The sequence below is a fragment of the Buteo buteo genome, chromosome 19, assembly GCF_964188355.1.
Source record: "Buteo buteo chromosome 19, bButBut1.hap1.1, whole genome shotgun sequence".
NCBI classification, from domain to species: Eukaryota; Metazoa; Chordata; class Aves; order Accipitriformes; family Accipitridae; genus Buteo; species Buteo buteo.
Window position 1 is genome coordinate 7,441,539 of NC_134189.1, and position 15,666 is coordinate 7,457,204.

General features: G+C 43.4%; 1 protein-coding gene across 2 annotated transcripts; it reads left to right on the top strand.

The window, feature by feature from the left end:
• Positions 1-862: 862 nt before the first annotated feature.
• On the top strand, positions 863-15,666 carry LOC142042167 (protein mono-ADP-ribosyltransferase PARP12-like). Of its 2 annotated transcripts, none has more exons than XM_075051798.1 (12): positions 863-1,254; positions 2,316-2,451; positions 3,531-3,825; positions 4,811-4,909; positions 6,144-6,267; positions 8,032-8,227; positions 8,836-8,956; positions 10,503-10,599; positions 11,585-11,708; positions 12,950-13,080; positions 13,821-13,972; positions 14,813-15,666. In XM_075051798.1, exons 1-12 carry the CDS (start codon positions 863-865, stop codon positions 15,085-15,087), a joined length of 2,142 nt encoding a protein of 713 aa, XP_074907899.1. In that variant the 3' UTR covers positions 15,088-15,666. The 2 variants fall into 2 exon arrangements, with proteins under 2 accessions (XP_074907899.1, XP_074907900.1); XM_075051799.1 differs by having other exon boundaries at positions 895-1,254; positions 11,585-11,663.

Sequence of the window (15,666 nt, forward strand, 5' to 3'; positions counted from 1 at the left end):
CATGTCCAGAGATGCATGCTCATGACTGAGCTTTTAATTTAGATATTGAAAGGAAAGGAGTGTGAGAGTGGCCTTCATGATGTATTATCAGAAAAACAACACAGGTTTGAAACCTTAACTGAGAAGTTTTTCTGGCACCTGACAACAGCTGAATTCACATACCAGCCTTCTTCCTAGAACTGAAGATGGTGAAGGAGACTTGGCTGCGGTCTCTCTTCTCCCCTGGACCACTCATTCCTATAGGAGATGGGTGACCTTGCAGCCTCCACCCCTTTTTGGTCAAATTGGGTTAAAAATGGCCCATACATCCCCAGAATCAGCAGGAGGAGGGAGACGGAAGTGCCCTCACACTGTACCACCGCCTGTGTCTCGCTCCCTGCGGTCAGCTTAAAGAAAAACAAAACAAACCACACCCCAAACCCACTTGAAGAGATAAGCAAAGCCTTCTGGGTGACTCTGGGTTTCCTGGGAGTATCTCAGCAGCCGAAGGGAGACTCCGGCCTGGTGGGCAGTGAGGCCACCTCAAGCGCCCGGGGCCGGGCTCAGGGCCTCCCGCAGGGCTGTCCCCTCAGAGCTTTCCCCTCAGGGCAGCTCCCCTCAGGGCTGTCCCCTCAGGGCTCTCCCCTCACGGCTGTCCCTTCAGGGCTCTCCCCTCAGGGCAGCTCCCCCCAGACCTCTCCCCTCAGACCTCTCCCCCTCAGGGCATCTCCCCTCAGGGCTGCTCCCGCCCGGGCCAGGAACAAGCGGCGGCACCGGGAGAGCGCGGGAGGGCAGCGCAGCCCGCTCCGCTCCACCCCCGGTCCCTCCCCGGGGAGGCCATCCCCGCGGCCCGGGTTTCGGTTTCCTTTCCTCTCCCCGGCGGATGGAGCGTCCCGGGGCGGGGCTGGTCGGGACCGACCCGCCGAGCGCGGCTCCGGCCGGGGAAGGCAATCTCACAGCGACCATGGCGTTCGCCGCCCAAGTGCTGCGGGTGCTGTGCGCCAGCGGCGGCTGCCTGGAGCAGGGCGAGCTCCAGCGGCGGCTGCCGGGCCGGCCCAGCAAGGAGCAGCTGGCGCTGGCGCTGAGGGACGCGCAGCGGTTCACGCTGGTGCGGCGGCCCGGCGAGGCGGCGGCGGCGGCAGAGGCGGTGGTGGTGGTGGCCACCAGCCCGGTGCGGCTGTGCCAGGAGCACGGCGCGGGCTGCGAGGGGCAGTGCGGGCGGCTGCACCTCTGCAAGTACCACCTGAAGGGGCTCTGCCGCAACCAGCAGGCGAGGTGAGGGGCGTAGGGGGGCGGCCCGGGGCACCTCCATCGCCGCCTTCCCGGCCTGGGTTTAGCCGGCGGGGACCCTCCTAGCGCTGCCCGGGCCGGGGACGAGCAGGCGGGCTGTTTGCCCGGGGTGGGTGTGCTTGATGTCCGCGGAGCCCCCTTTCCCGCTCCGGGCCTCGGCGGCTTCTCCTCCCCGCGGGGACGGGGGCCTCGCCCGGCTTTGGGGAGCCGCGAAGCCGCCCGCGCCCGGGCCGCTCGCTGCTTGCGGCCTGTGGTGGCTGCTCGGTTGCCGTTGAGAAGCGCGTTTGTGAGAAAGAGAAGTGTTTCGGAGGGAAAAGTCTGTTACTTGAACGAGGCGGGGGGGGGTCTGCGACCGCTTCCCCCTCTGTCGCTGCGGGCTGAGAGCCCGGGCCTGGAGCCGGCTTGTCCCGGGGTGGGGGCTCGGCCCTGGGCTCGCTGTGCCCCCTTCAGTGCAAGGAGCCTTCAGTAAAGGCCCTGCTGTCCTTTCCGTGTCGGAATCCCCCCCCCCCCTTTTTTTTTTTTTTCCCCCAAAGGAGAGAGGCACCCGCGGTTGTTTCACAGACTTTGGGTTGCAACACTTCCTCCCCAGCTCACCCCCCTGCTTCTGGGGCTTCCAGCAGGGCCCGTCTGAGGGGGAAAGATCAGCCCCCGCCCCCGCACGCCCCGCCGCACACAGCAAATCTCAGCGCTTTGGGCTGCGTGAGGTTGGGGAACGTGTCTATTGACTTGAGTGGGAGGGAGCGTCGCTCCGGCGTTTTGGTGTTTTCTTAGCCGTGGTTGTGAGCCGCAGGTCAAAAATGCCAATATTGTCAGACTACACTAATGCTGTAATGACTGTAAATCAGAAATAGCGTGGCAATTATCGTTAGAGTAATTATGTAATCTCCTTAGTAAATCACATAATTACTTTATAAAGGAGCGCTACAGATTTTTCTGCAACTGGCTAATTTGGTGTGCTTTTTAAACTGTATAGTGTAATACCGATGGGTAGCAAAATAGTGCAAGTCTGTTTCACTCATTTTGCATTTGGGTTTCTTAACTTGTAGGAAGGAATGCAAGTTTGTTCACAACTTCCACTCGGACCACAATCTCTGTGTTCTAAAATGGTATGGACTTGAGAATTTAAACGGCGATGAACTTCGCCAGCTTCTGCTTCAAAATGACCCTTCCCTCTTACCCGAGGTGAGTAGTACTATGACAGTTTCTTAGCTTTGTTTTTCAGTGAGCATCACAAAGTGGAAGAGGCTTGATGCTAGGTGGAGTTGTTAGGTGTCAGTTTAGTTAGCATAATGCAAACCTAAAATTTTAAATCTGCATCCTCTGTTCTCCTTTGTAGTGGGTTGACTCTAGCTGGCAGCTAAGCACTTGCACAGCCCCTCACTCACTCCCCTTTCCCCTGCTCCCAGCAGGACAGGTGAGAGAAAACAAGAAGAACAAGTGTGACAAAACTTGTGGGTGGAGATAAAGACAGTTTAGTAAGTGGAGGAAACTGGGAAGGAAATAAGTGTTGCAAAGGAAGTTAGTCACCACAAGCAGACTGATTCCCAGCAAGTCTCTGAGTGAGGGCCACCTTATAAAAAGGACCCCCCTCCCAACCTTGCCTTTTTATTATTATTTTAGAGCATGACATTATATGGTATGGAATATCCCTTTGGCCAGTTTGGGCTAGCTGTCCCAGCTGTGTTCTCTCTCAGCTTCTTGCCCACCCCCAGCCTACCCAGGGAGCGGGAGGGGGTACAGTGGAAAGAAAGAGAAAGCCTTTCCGCTGTGCAAGTACTGCTCATTAGTAGCTGAAACAGTGGTGTGTTATTGACACTGTTTTTGTCACAGATCCAAACAGGGCATGGTATGGTCTGCTATGGAGAAAGTTAACTCCCTCCCAGCCAGATCCTGTACCTCGTACCATCAAGTTTAGGTCAAAAAGTTCACTATTCCAAAACTAGAAAACCAAAGAGTTTGGGTAGTAACCCAATAAAATCCACTATCCTACATTTATGTGACTTAGAACAAAATCTCACCTGCTTGAGAATGTCTGTAAGATGGTGGTTGTCTCTTGAAAGGTCTTTCTAGAAATTAGTAGGGAAAAGGAAAAACTATCAAGTAATCATTTGGAAAACAAGAAGAAAGAAGAAACTTGTGATAAGTCTTTTAAATGCAAATGTAAACACATAGCTGTATAATTTAAAACCCATTAATTCAAACAGTCTTTATGAGCACATCATACTTTAATCTTTAAATTCTTTTTTTTTCCTCTGCCCAAGGTCTGCTTGCATTATAACAAAGGTGATGGACCTTATGGATCTTGTACCTATAAAAAGATCTGCACCAAATTGCATGTTTGCCAGTATTTTTTGCGGGGACAGTGCAGATTTGGCAGCAGCTGCAAGCGATCCCATGACTTCTTAAAGTCAGAATGTTATGAGAAACTGGAGAGACAGGGAATGAGCTCAAACATTATTGAGAAACTACCCTCCATTTATAGGAATATGTATGACATAAAAAATGGCAACAGGAACACGTATGACACAGAAGATGCCAAGTCTTCACCATGTAAAGGTAAATAACACCATCTTTTGAAAACATCAGAAGAAGAGTCACTATAGTGAATTTAACATTCTCACAGATGTCATTAAGAAAAAGAAAACTGAATTTACATCTTGATGTGTCTTTTAGGAGGGACCTTGCACCTATCTCATTGACAGAGATTTGTGTCTTGAAAAGTGAAGTGGATTTCAAGGCATTATGGGTTCCTGAGAAATAAAGTGCTTGGTGTTTACAAAAATCTTAAATTTGGGGTTAGAAAAGCATAACAGAAACTGGAAATGGGGAGATCTATAATTTTTTTTTTCTTGCTAAAAAAAACATAAACAAGGGTAGAGAATAGGGGTGGTGTTTACTTGTGTGATCATAAACTACTTTATCCATTTTTTTTAATGTAGTGATTGTCTAGCACAAGAATTCACAGACAGTGCTATCCTAGTTACTTCTCAGAGATGTAATATTTTGTTTGTTCTTTTCTTTTGAAGTTCCTTAGAATTGTAAGTTAAGTATAATTTAGCAGGAAAGAAAAGGATAACAGAATGGGAAATCCAAAAGTGTGTGTTCATCTCTGCTATTCTCCCTGCAGTTCCTTCTTCCCTTCTTTGTTTCCAGGTGTGCTTTAGTTTGCAGAAATAACAAATTTTTAGAATTTGGATTTTGTAGCTGCCAATGTGGACAGCTCTGTGGAATGCACAGTTAACTCAAGTCCATCTAGAAATGTAAAGGCATTGGATTCTTTTCTTATTTTGCAGTGATAGCTAAAAACTATGTGAGGAATTTAGCAGTTACAGACAGGAAAGTCAAGTTTAGAAAGGATGGATAAAGGGGTAGGACTTTTGAGTATACAAGGTTATAAAAGACTTCAGTGTCTTTCTGGAGCTGAATGCAGTTATGTAGTTATAAACACAGTTTTTAGGCATCTTCCCTACCCATAGGTGCACTTTTAAGAGGACTTGTTGAAACAAAGTGTATTAATATGGCTTATAATTCTCCCCTCTAGAGAGAAAACACAGCTCTAGCCGAGAGCCCTCAACTGCAAATGATGATGAATTGGAACAGATCTGTTTATATCATCTGTACAGAAGTTGTGGCTTTAAAGGTAGGTTGTGACTGTAGCCAGTCCAGTCTATTTTCCTTTTCTTATAAAGCGAGAGACATCTTTCACTGAAAGGGGAAACTTCAGAGCTTATGCTTACCTTTAGTTAAATCTCATTGTAATCTTGAGTGCTGGTAGGAAAGTGTTTGACCTACCTGGTATACCAAACAAAGGAGCTATTTTGTTTTGCTCTGAAATGTATAATATTTGCCTGTGTTGGAGATTGGCTATTCCGCCTATGTTCACTTAAGGGATTGCTGAATGATAGGAGTCCCATTTCAAATAGCTACAAAAGATACTGTGAATTCTACATTATTCCTTGTTTCTTTTAGCACTCTTCTGTTCTGTCCAAGCTGTCTCCATTTCAAAATGTTTCAACTTGTCCAGGAAAAAAGCTGCTGTGCCAGCTTTCTTCTTGTCCTTTTGTCATTCTTTTCCTTCTTGATATTCTTGGACCTGTAGCAGCTCCCTGATGTACTGCACGCTTTCTCATATGAACAGTGTAGTGCAGTCTCCTTGACTTTCCCTGTAGTGAAGTTGCCTGTTGTTCTACTATGAAAGCTAGCCTCAAGTTTACACATATGCGTACTGGTGATGTGATCTTCACTCCTGTTGTGGAGTGACTGCATACTGACTCTTTGAATGATTTCTGAGTGACACTTGTGATACCTGGGCCACTGCTACTGCTAGTCTTGTTCCTGGCGAGGCCTGAACCCTTAGAGACTTCTTGAAGTCTCTAAATGAACTACCTCCTATCCTAAAACTAAGCATTATTGTGGGTTTGGGGTTTGGGTTTGTTTTTCCCCTCAGTGATACCATTTTGGGACTAAGTGGTTAAGCATAAATGTTAGAGTCTACACTGTTATTCTATATATGAAATAATAGTCTCGTACGAGCTTGTGATCTCGATTCATTGTAAATTTATGTCTCTCAAACCGAGAAGACAGAATGGTCTTTCACCATTGAGCTCCTGCTAGCAATTTTGATGCACAAAGAGAATCTAGTACGTACAGAAACTGAACTTCTGCCTAAGCTCAAAAATTAAGTTTTGCTTGCTCATGCTGAAAAATTCTAAACTACTGCTTGTAATGATTCTATAGGTGAACACTTTCCCTAGCTATGCATTTGATACTTTCATCAGCTAGGTGTACAGCCCTGAAATGTTGGAGTTTTTCTCATAGCCTGTAAAAAACAATGCATCTCTTACTACTTTTTTTTTTTTTTTAAACTTTTATAGACAAGTGTATCAGAACTCATTTTCACTTGCCATATAGATGGCAGATCTCTGATGGTAATACCTGGAAGGACTTGAAGAATATGGAAGAAATAGAAAAAGCATATTGTGACCCCAGTAATGCCAGGTATAAACTCTTACAGAACTTAATAATGTTTGGAATTTGCTATATTGGACCAGGCCTTTAGTGGCTATAAACTGCTACAATTCTATTGCAGTCATGGCATAAGTAGCTTCATTTGGTATTCTTCTACTGACCTCTATTTGCTGATCTACTGGTGCTGGAGATCGGATCCATTGTGACTTACTTATGCCTGGAGTCCGTATAGGACTCTCTGGGTTACCATACGGGGTTTGGCTGGGATAGTTAACTTTCTTCATAGCAGCCTGTATAGTGCTGTGTTCTGGATTTTTGACTAAAACAGTGCTGATAATGCACCAATGTTTTAGGTGTTGCTGAGCAGTGCTTGCCCGGAGTCAAGGCTTTCTCTTTTTCTGACTCAGCTGTTCTCCTCTGCAGTGGAGGAGGTAGGCTGTGGGGTGGGCAAGGGCTTGGGAGAGGATCAGCTGGGACAGCTGATCTGAACTGACCAAAGGGATCTCTCATACCATGTAACATCATGTTCAGGAATAAAACCTGGGGCAGAAGAAGAAGAGGGTTGGGTTTTTGGTTAACAAGGTGGCTACTGTTTGGAGGCTGACTGGGCATTAGACTGCCTGGGGAGATGGTGAGTGATTAGCTTTGCTTTATTTGTTTGTTTGTTTGTTTACACCCACCCCCTTCTTTTATTGAACTGCCTTTATATTGACCCAGAACTTTTCCTGCGTTTGCCCTTCCTATTTTCTACCCTCTGTTGTGCAGGGGAGGAGGAGTGACCGAGCAGCTGTGTGGGTGCTTAGTTGCTGGCCAGGGTCAATCCACCACAGTTATTTTATGTGACTGACCCATAGACTCTAGTATTCTTTGCTGTGAAAAAATGTATAAATACTTCCTACTGCTGCTACTATAGGAGGTCTTAGTCCTCACTAAGAATGGCTGGAAAACTGCAGAGAATGGTGATTTTATCCCAAGTACTTAGAATCATAGTATCATTTAGGTTGGAAAAGACCTTCAAGATCATTGAGTCCAACCATCAACCATGCCCACTAAACCATGTCCTGAAGTACCCCGTCTACTTGCTTTTTGAATACCTAATAAAAATACTTGTGGGAATCTGTCTTTGGTTAGAGCTTGTCAATACACAGCTTGACCCCACGATTAGAAGTAACCTTATCTTCCACCTTTTGAGCTGGAGGATGGAAAGGTAGCATGAGATTTGCCCCTCCTGCCCCCTTATCCCCCAGTCCGTATTGTGGAACTGGTAGAATACCTTGTGTACCTGGAGATATAGATATTCTTGGGTGCAGAGAACGTTAAGAAAATGGAAGTACCTTTAAGAGTTTGGAACTGGTTATGTAGCATGAAGAGGGTATTGGAAGGGGCTCATAGCAGTGTGCTGTGTCCCGTGCTGGAGAATTTACCTAGCCCTCTTACGTTATGTTAGAGGCTTTTTGAAGCGGTGCCTAAGTTATGACAGTGTTCTGTTTAGAATATAGTTGGTTAGCAAGAAGGCAGCAGTGTACATTTTCCATTGTTTCTGTTCACCTTATGTAACTCACTAATTTACGAGTTGATAATGGTTACCGCCCATGGAACCAATGTGAGACGTAATACTGTAATGCAAAGTATGTACAGCCACAAGACAGAGCTAGGATTGTTGTGGAAACTGCAGGTTTGTGTTCTGCTTTTGAGTGATGTTGACTTAATTTGCAAATTTGTGGTGGACTTCTGAACCTATATGTAAAGCTTCACAAACAGTTCTGATTTTTTTTTTCTCCTTTTTTTTAATAGATTTAATAATGGTGTTACTGAAAGTGGCTCTGTCTTGTCATGTATCTGTTTTCTGAATATGCGCTGTGGGTTTGCAAAGGTTAGACGTCTTTCTACAGCCTCCTCTGTGACCAAACCCCCTCACTTCGTTCTTACAACAGAATGGATCTGGTACTGGAAAGACGAATATGGCCTGTGGCAGGAGTATGGAAAAAAAGTAAGTATGGAGAAATGGGGAGACTCTCAACTCTGTGTTAAAAGTGCAGAACTACTGAAAAGTGCACAGTGTTTATAACCTCCCCCTCTTTTGTCACCCCCTCCCTCCCTCACTTACACTGTACGGAGGGACTTTAGAGGCCTAATGGGATCTTTTGCCTGTGAATTTGATTGGTTCAGGTACAGGAGTGCTCACTGGTGAGTCACAAATATTATTGACAGAGAATTCTTCAGTGAGTCTTGTCAGATAGGATCACATGAATACATTCTTTTCATTGCTCCTGACTAAACTTCCTTTTCTGAGGTTCCAGTAGTATGCTGTGTGTCTTTGCTGAGGTCTGGTTGGTGAACGTGCAATCTCAGTAGTAGCGATTACAGCATGGACTTTGCAGTGTAAGCTTAGGCTTCATAACACCACTTGGTTTGTTTTAGGGGCAGTTTCAACTGCTTAATACATGGCTTTTGCCATGATAGCTGCTATCATGCCCAAAAGCTGATACATACTGCAACCACCATACCATACCATATGACAGTTGCTGGGTTTTAAACTTGCTTGTATATAACAGACCAGGAGAATCTTTTTTTTTTCCTCTGGTTTTGGCCTGACAGGATGGTGATCATCAAGCTGCCACTGTCTCCAGTGATGACCTGGAGAAAGCTTATATAGCCAAAAGTTCCCCAAAGCTGAACTTCAAAGCTGGAAGACATGAATATGAACTCAATTTTGGAGGTAGGTTCCATTTGCTTTGTTTTTTTGTTTCCTCCCTCCCTCCCTCCCTCCCAGGTCTTTTGTGGTTTTAAACTACATTACTACAGGAGATAGGAGAGAGAAATTTGAACTTTGATCTGCAATGCTTACAGAGACAGAGCCTCTGTCAAAGTTCTCAGGATAAGAGCTGTTCACATAAGCAAAGTGGCATTCCTGTTCCTCCAACCCTTTTATTTCTGAGAAGTTCTTGTGCTAGGTTTCAAAATGTCTGCCAGCAAGTCCAAATGTGACATTGCCATTGATGCTAGCACCAACACAGATGGTGAGAAACTTTTGGAAAACTTGGTAAGCCTGCTTCTGGTCTGCTTTAATCACTGGCTTGCAGAAAAACCAATACTTGGGCAAGGTGTAGGGTCTAGACAATCCTCCTTAGCATTGGAAGATTTATGTAGCTATTTTCTTTTCATAGCTCTGCCTGTCTGGAAAGGCTGAAGAAATACCTTGACTTTGTCAAAGTAGGCAGATGTATTTCCCAAGAGTTCAGGAAATTTAAGCTACTTGTGATGGCACTGTCCTCTCTGAGCTCTCTGAGCTGTTGCCTTTCCAGGTATCCTTTTCAAAAACCATGGGATACAGTGGTGGTGGGAATTAGCCTGCCTAGACTGTCATTTTGGTGTAGTTGACTTTGATCTAACTCTCCACTACTATCTCATTCTGCATGGAAAAAAAACCAAACAGGCAGAAATGGCATGTGATACGCTGTTTGTGATTCAGTTGAAAGCAATGCTGTAATCTCTATAGGCTGGGGAAACTTGTCTAGCTTAGAAGGGAAAATTGCATAGTAAATCAATCCCTTTTCTAAGGTTTGGGCTTTTTTAGTAACTTAGGCAAACATACACAATGTAGATGTCTTCTAAAACTTAGTTTCTAGGCTTGGTGGTGCCAAGGGGTTGGTTGGTTGGTTTGTTTTCTTCCTGTGTCTCTCTCTGAAGATGAGGCCTCATTCTCCTCGCTGCTACTGACTCTTAGTTGCTAGTATGATGTGGCAGTAACTACAGAGGTTCCAAGATCCAGAAATAATGCCTCTAAAATTCAGGTTGCTGTGACTTGTTTCTGTTGGTGGTCAATAAAAATTAATGGCCTGTTATAGATGTTAGGTTGCATTTATGGGGTTTGAAATCTACAACTACATGTAGGAAAACAGTATCTTGCTTGCAAATTGAGAAGGAGGGGATGCAATCCATGGAGCAAAAGTAGATACTTACTTTACAATGATCCTTTTCAGTTAAGTGTGACTAATGGAACAATGACGGGGAAATAGCTACCGTTGTCTATGATTCCTTCTAAAGTTAAGAGCAAAACTGAAACTGAAATCCTTCTTGGTGGTTTATATAGACAGACAGTGGGTTTCACATCCTGCTCTGACCTCCCTTTGTGTCACAAGAAAAAAAGCTCTGTGCCCTTTTGTCAACATTTTTGACAAAACAACTTAGTGGCAAGTTTTGCTGCAGCATGAAGGCTTTCTGAAAACATCTGATTGTTCAGGGTATTATTTTTATTTTCCCAGCCATGATTCAGAAAAACCTTCGCTACACAACAGAGAGAGAGATTTGCAGAAGACCTAAATTTATCTCTCATACAGAGGTAGAAAAGACAAGAGCAAGGTAAACTGCAACTGCTCATTCTGCGGTGATGGATTTAGTGCATTTTGAATGCAGTGTCTTCCAAGGGTGTAAATAAGGTGAAGGAGTAGCTGTTAAGGCAATTGTAAAAGAAATTGAGAGGGGAAGGGACATACCTTTCCTACAACAATGTCTAGCCAGGGCAGTATTGCAGCCTGCCACCAGTTTTCAAGCAACTTGGGAGCCCTGGGGGTGAAGGAAGTTTGGGCTTGGCTACAGAAAGTGTGGAAGCATAGAAAATAATTCATCATGTAGCAACGTTGTAGGGAGCTATCTTACTAGAGCAGCTGATGCAGACGGAAGCAGTAACGTTTATGCATATTAGCCCTTTCTGACATCTAAGATCAGTAATTTTCAAAGCTAAGTACAAGTTTACAGACAATTCTTTTGAGAACAACCAGACAATCTGAAAGGAAAATAGTAGTTGTTACAAGTGGAGCAAAAGGTGGGAGTCTGCAAGGGGAGAAGTTTTATATAATTGCATGTAACAGCCAATGTTTTTTATGCATTCCCCTGTAGCACACAGTGCTTGCTTAACACAGAAAAGAGCAGCTGAACACACCAACTGAAATTGGGGTGGAAGTAGAGGGCTGTATCTATCCTGTTTCTGTCACATTGATATAATACTGGATGTGTTTTTATTTATCTACCCCAGTGAGGCAGAGCTTTTATGTATACATTCAGCCCTTTGCAACTAAGAGAACTGGCTTCATGTTTAGTTCAGTGTGTATCATCTAATTTGTTTCCTCATTTGGCATCTTGCTTCCTGCCATAAGTCTTGACATGATGATTTGGAACAAATATTGTCATGTACTGAACTGAAAAGATGATTTTGAAATATTTCTGAATATGTTCAATTGCCTATATTATCCCTAAACTTGGCAAAAATGTTTAGTATCATGTGTATATAAAATGTAGGGATTTGTTTTGTTTTGATTACCTATTTGTAATGTCTTGTAATGTACAGGGGCTTTAAACATACAGAAGAGTTTAAGGGCATTCCAGCTCACTGGGACAAATCTGCCCTGCCTGAACTGGGATTCAAGGTTTGGAGCTTTTTTTTTTCTCTCCGTCAGTTTTGTCACATACAGGTTTGTTACAGTTCAGTGTTTCTTGTGCGCTTGTAGATGACTGTTTCTTATGTAATGTAATGCAGAGGTGTTGGTAAATTTGAGCCTGATACCACACTGGGCAGACCTAGAGGTGAAACTAGTCCCAGATTTAAACTTAACAAATGGTGGCATTATAACCTTGGCAACATTGGATTTCACTGCTACTGCTTATCCCTTTGCTTGGCAAATTTGCCTGAAGCAACACTGTTACTGGTGCCCAAGATGCATAGCTCTGAAGTCCAACATGTGCTGAAGCATCAGAGAGAAATCATGCCTGTGAACTTCAGAGTAGCCATTCCCTGAGCTGTGTTTAAATACACTGTTGCATGTCTATGGAGCATTGCTGAAATGAGCAGAGTTCAGGCTGGGATCATTTATTAAAATGTACCGTAACTCCAGTGGAGTAAAGTTGTTTACCTTTGTAACACACCCAGTTGATATCTGCAGGGTTTACCTTGCTGACTTCCTGCCTGCCTCCACCACCACCTCTGTCAACTCTAGTAACGATACCTATGGAAAAGATCTTCTTATATGAAGCTTGAAAATTACTAACTTGCAAAATGCAAATCCTCAAGAAATTATCAATAAAAAATAGGGAAGGGTAATGTTGACATTCTTGATGTTCCTAGGGAAAACATGCAAGTACAAAACTTTGCTTGCTTTCAGGACTGACTTTTGGTGGTGTGTCCCTACTCTTCCCTAAAATGGTTGACTGAATAAAACCTTTTCAATTTATGTAAAAACATAACAGACAGTGCAATTTGTGTTCACTGGCTGTAGGGATTATAAACTATAAAGATTTAAAAAGCATGAGTGTAGAGGTACTCTTTGATTTGCTGCAACATAAATTCTCTGTCCTTCTTTTATTTATGTGCTCTTTTCTTCTATGTATTTAGGTACTGTTTGATATATACACGCAAATATATTTTGGTCCAAATATTAAAAGGGGCAGGGTGGCTACACAAAAGCATGAAGCTCCTTTAATGTCCTGTGAGAGAGCAGCCTGGGTGTCTTAAACCCCAGGAGTTAATGTTCCCTAGGTAAGAGCTCACTTTTACAGAGCAGGGTTCTCTAATCTGCATTTTTTCCAAGAGCATTTTTGCTGCCTATACCTCTGTTTCACAGAAAAGACTTTAAAGGTCTTAGTAGTGCACTAGGTAGGGTGGCTTTGTTATGATTTAGTAAAAGATGAGAGTAGCTTTTTAATCTTTTCCTTACAGCTGATTGAGCTTGACAGTTCTTCTGAAGAATACAAGAAAGTCAAAGTGGACTTTCAACGCACGATGCCCAAAACAGTTATTAAAAGGATTCATAGAGTTCAGAACCCATCTCTCTGGGAACTGTATCAATGGTATGTGTAAAATACTGCGCTGGTATGTGTACATTAAGTTTGTTTTTTCTGCAGTTAGCTGTGTGCTAAAGATAGACATGAGCATTCCTGAAATGCAGCTGCATTTAAGGATCTGCTTCCATCCCCCACTGAAATACCTAGCCAGGATCAACATGTAGATAAAGAGGTACCGACAAAACCAAAACTCAGTCAAGACATAGAGCTTAGAATAGTCAGATGAGCTCTGTGGGAGGAATTCTTGCTCCCAAGTAAGCAGTTCTGACTTCTGCCAGGCCTATGTCCAGGACAGCTGCCTTCCACTGAAGCCTTGAAGCTGGTAATTAGTCGCATTTGGTGCAACCACTAGTTTGTAGCTGGTCAAAACTGAAACAGCTTCAAAATTAAATGCACAACTCACTGAGGGAAAGCCTTAACATGAACTCCTGTTTAGAAAAAAAAATAAATGCTAAGAGTCCTCCCCCTCTCCCAACAGGCAATGAATGATACAAAGCATTTTTATTTTTAAATATCTGGAGGCATTTGTGTGTAATGAAAGTATGTTTGTACACAGCTAGACAGCAAGATAACCTGTATGCCCCAAGTTTAGACCTTAACGTAAGGATTTTCAGAATGTATTCTTTAATACTTAAAATTTATTACTTAATAATTTATTGTTTTAATAATTTCTGAGTACTAGTATGGCTGGAACCTGTCTGGGTACAGCCACTGTGGAACTGCAAAGATACTGCTTCTTACTGCAGGCAGAAGGAACAAATGCAGAAGAGCAACGGTGGAAAGGCTGTGGATGAGCGATTTTTATTTCATGGGACCAGTAAAAAATACATTGATGCCATCTGTCAGCAAAACTTTGACTGGAGGATCTGTGGCATTCATGGGACAGTCTACGGCAAAGGTTGTTTTTCAGCTCTTTCATTAACCCTAGACTTGCTAAAAAACTCTCAGTAGTTACTGCAGAGGCATAAAGTTAGGAAGAGGGCACTCGGACAATCTAGGACTTACCTTTGGGATGACGTGGACAACATATCTGACTTTGGCAATGATCATTTGGAGGTAACACATACTGAAAGGCCTTGTTCTTTATGTCCCACTCTGTCCTTGCAAGAAAAGACAAGCTTAGGAAAGGCTAGTTCTAGGGATGGTTTCTCCTAGGGTCCAGGCTTACTTCTGTTCCACTTTCTCCAAGCTCCTACAGGAAAGCAACGTGACATTACTTGTTTTTTTTCCAGGAATGTAAATGCCATCCTGGTTACAGGCTTTTTGCCTTGTTAGCAAATTATATTCCTTTACATCATCCTGCATACAGGAAAGGATCAACGTACCAAGTGGAATAGCCAAGATACAGGCTGACTGATTACCCACCCATCCAATTGAATACTTTGTAACTCTCAGAAATGTTCTAATGAGTATTAGTAGCCTCTGTCAGGAGAGCAAGTTGGGTGAGATTGGGGAAGGTGGTCTTCTAGGGTCAGGAGGGAATCTCTTTGAGGAGTATGGTAACATTTAAAACATTACTTGTGGGGCTTTTTAATATGCGTGCTGTGAAAAATAAAAGTGTAGGTAATACATAGTGGTCATTTTCACTAAGAAGGACATACAGGACAAGTGAAGGCTTTGGAAAGGCTGTTCATGAACCACTTAATGGATTTGCTTATGAATTTGCTTTCACACTGTATCACTTTCTTCCCTGCAATTTTGGTGTCTTATCAATTCTATCTTGGTGTCTCTTCTGCAGGAAGCTATTTTGCACGGGATGCATCTTATTCTGACTGCTACTGCAGGGAAGACCCATACATCAAGACCATGTTTCTGGCACGGGTGCTGGTGGGGGAGTTCACTCTTGGTAATTCTTCTTATGTTCGGCCTCCCTTGAAGGACAACCAAAACTTCTATGACAGTTGTGTGAATAACTCTTCAAACCCTTCTATCTTTGTCATCTTTGAGAAGCAGCAGATTTATCCAGAGTATCTCATAGAATACACTGACCAGGCGTTAGCAAAAATGCTATAGCAGCAAAATCTGTCATAATTATGTTTAGCTGGTATACACATTTTTTTAGTATTGGCTTAGGAGAGAAAAAGTGATTTTTAGAAGTTACATAATTGGGTAGGTGAGTGCTCAGATGATACATTTATTTTCTACCTTTCTCTGCAATAGACAATGAGGGGTAAGAAGACACAAAAGATGTCTTAGAATTCTTAAAATCCTGTGTCTGTCTCCTGTTCCTTAGCAGGTATCATGTTTCCCTGCATTACTAGAGACTTTTATAAATTTATGTGGGGAATTCACCGATGCTTGTAACATGAGAATTGGCTATGACTGCCAAGTTTAAACAATATTTAGTTACAATTGTTTCAGGATAGATCTTTACACGTGCTTGTTGGTCAGAGGCTGTCTCCTTCTACCTGTTTGTCTTTTAACTCAAAATTTGATAAAACCTGCTTTTTTAATAATGTCTCCTGTAACAGTAGACATTGAAGTGTCTGCAAATGAGACTGTACAATCTCTGCAGTGTTGTTTTTTGTTCCTACTTAATCTTCACTAACAAAGCCTCAAAAATTAAACTTGCCTGTTGAAAAGGAACACAGA

Excerpts from the sequence above, each read along its gene's own strand:
- LOC142042167 (XM_075051798.1), top strand. The coding sequence starts at position 863 with ATGGAGCGTCCCGGGGCGGGGCTGGTCGGGACCGACCCGCCGAGCGCG. Across the intron at positions 4,910-6,143 it reads CAGAAGTTGTGGCTTTAAAG|ACAAGTGTATCAGAACTCAT; the intron begins GTAGGTTGTGAC and ends AAACTTTTATAG. Across the intron at positions 11,709-12,949 it reads GTCAGTTTTGTCACATACAG|CTGATTGAGCTTGACAGTTC; the intron begins GTTTGTTACAGT and ends TTTTCCTTACAG.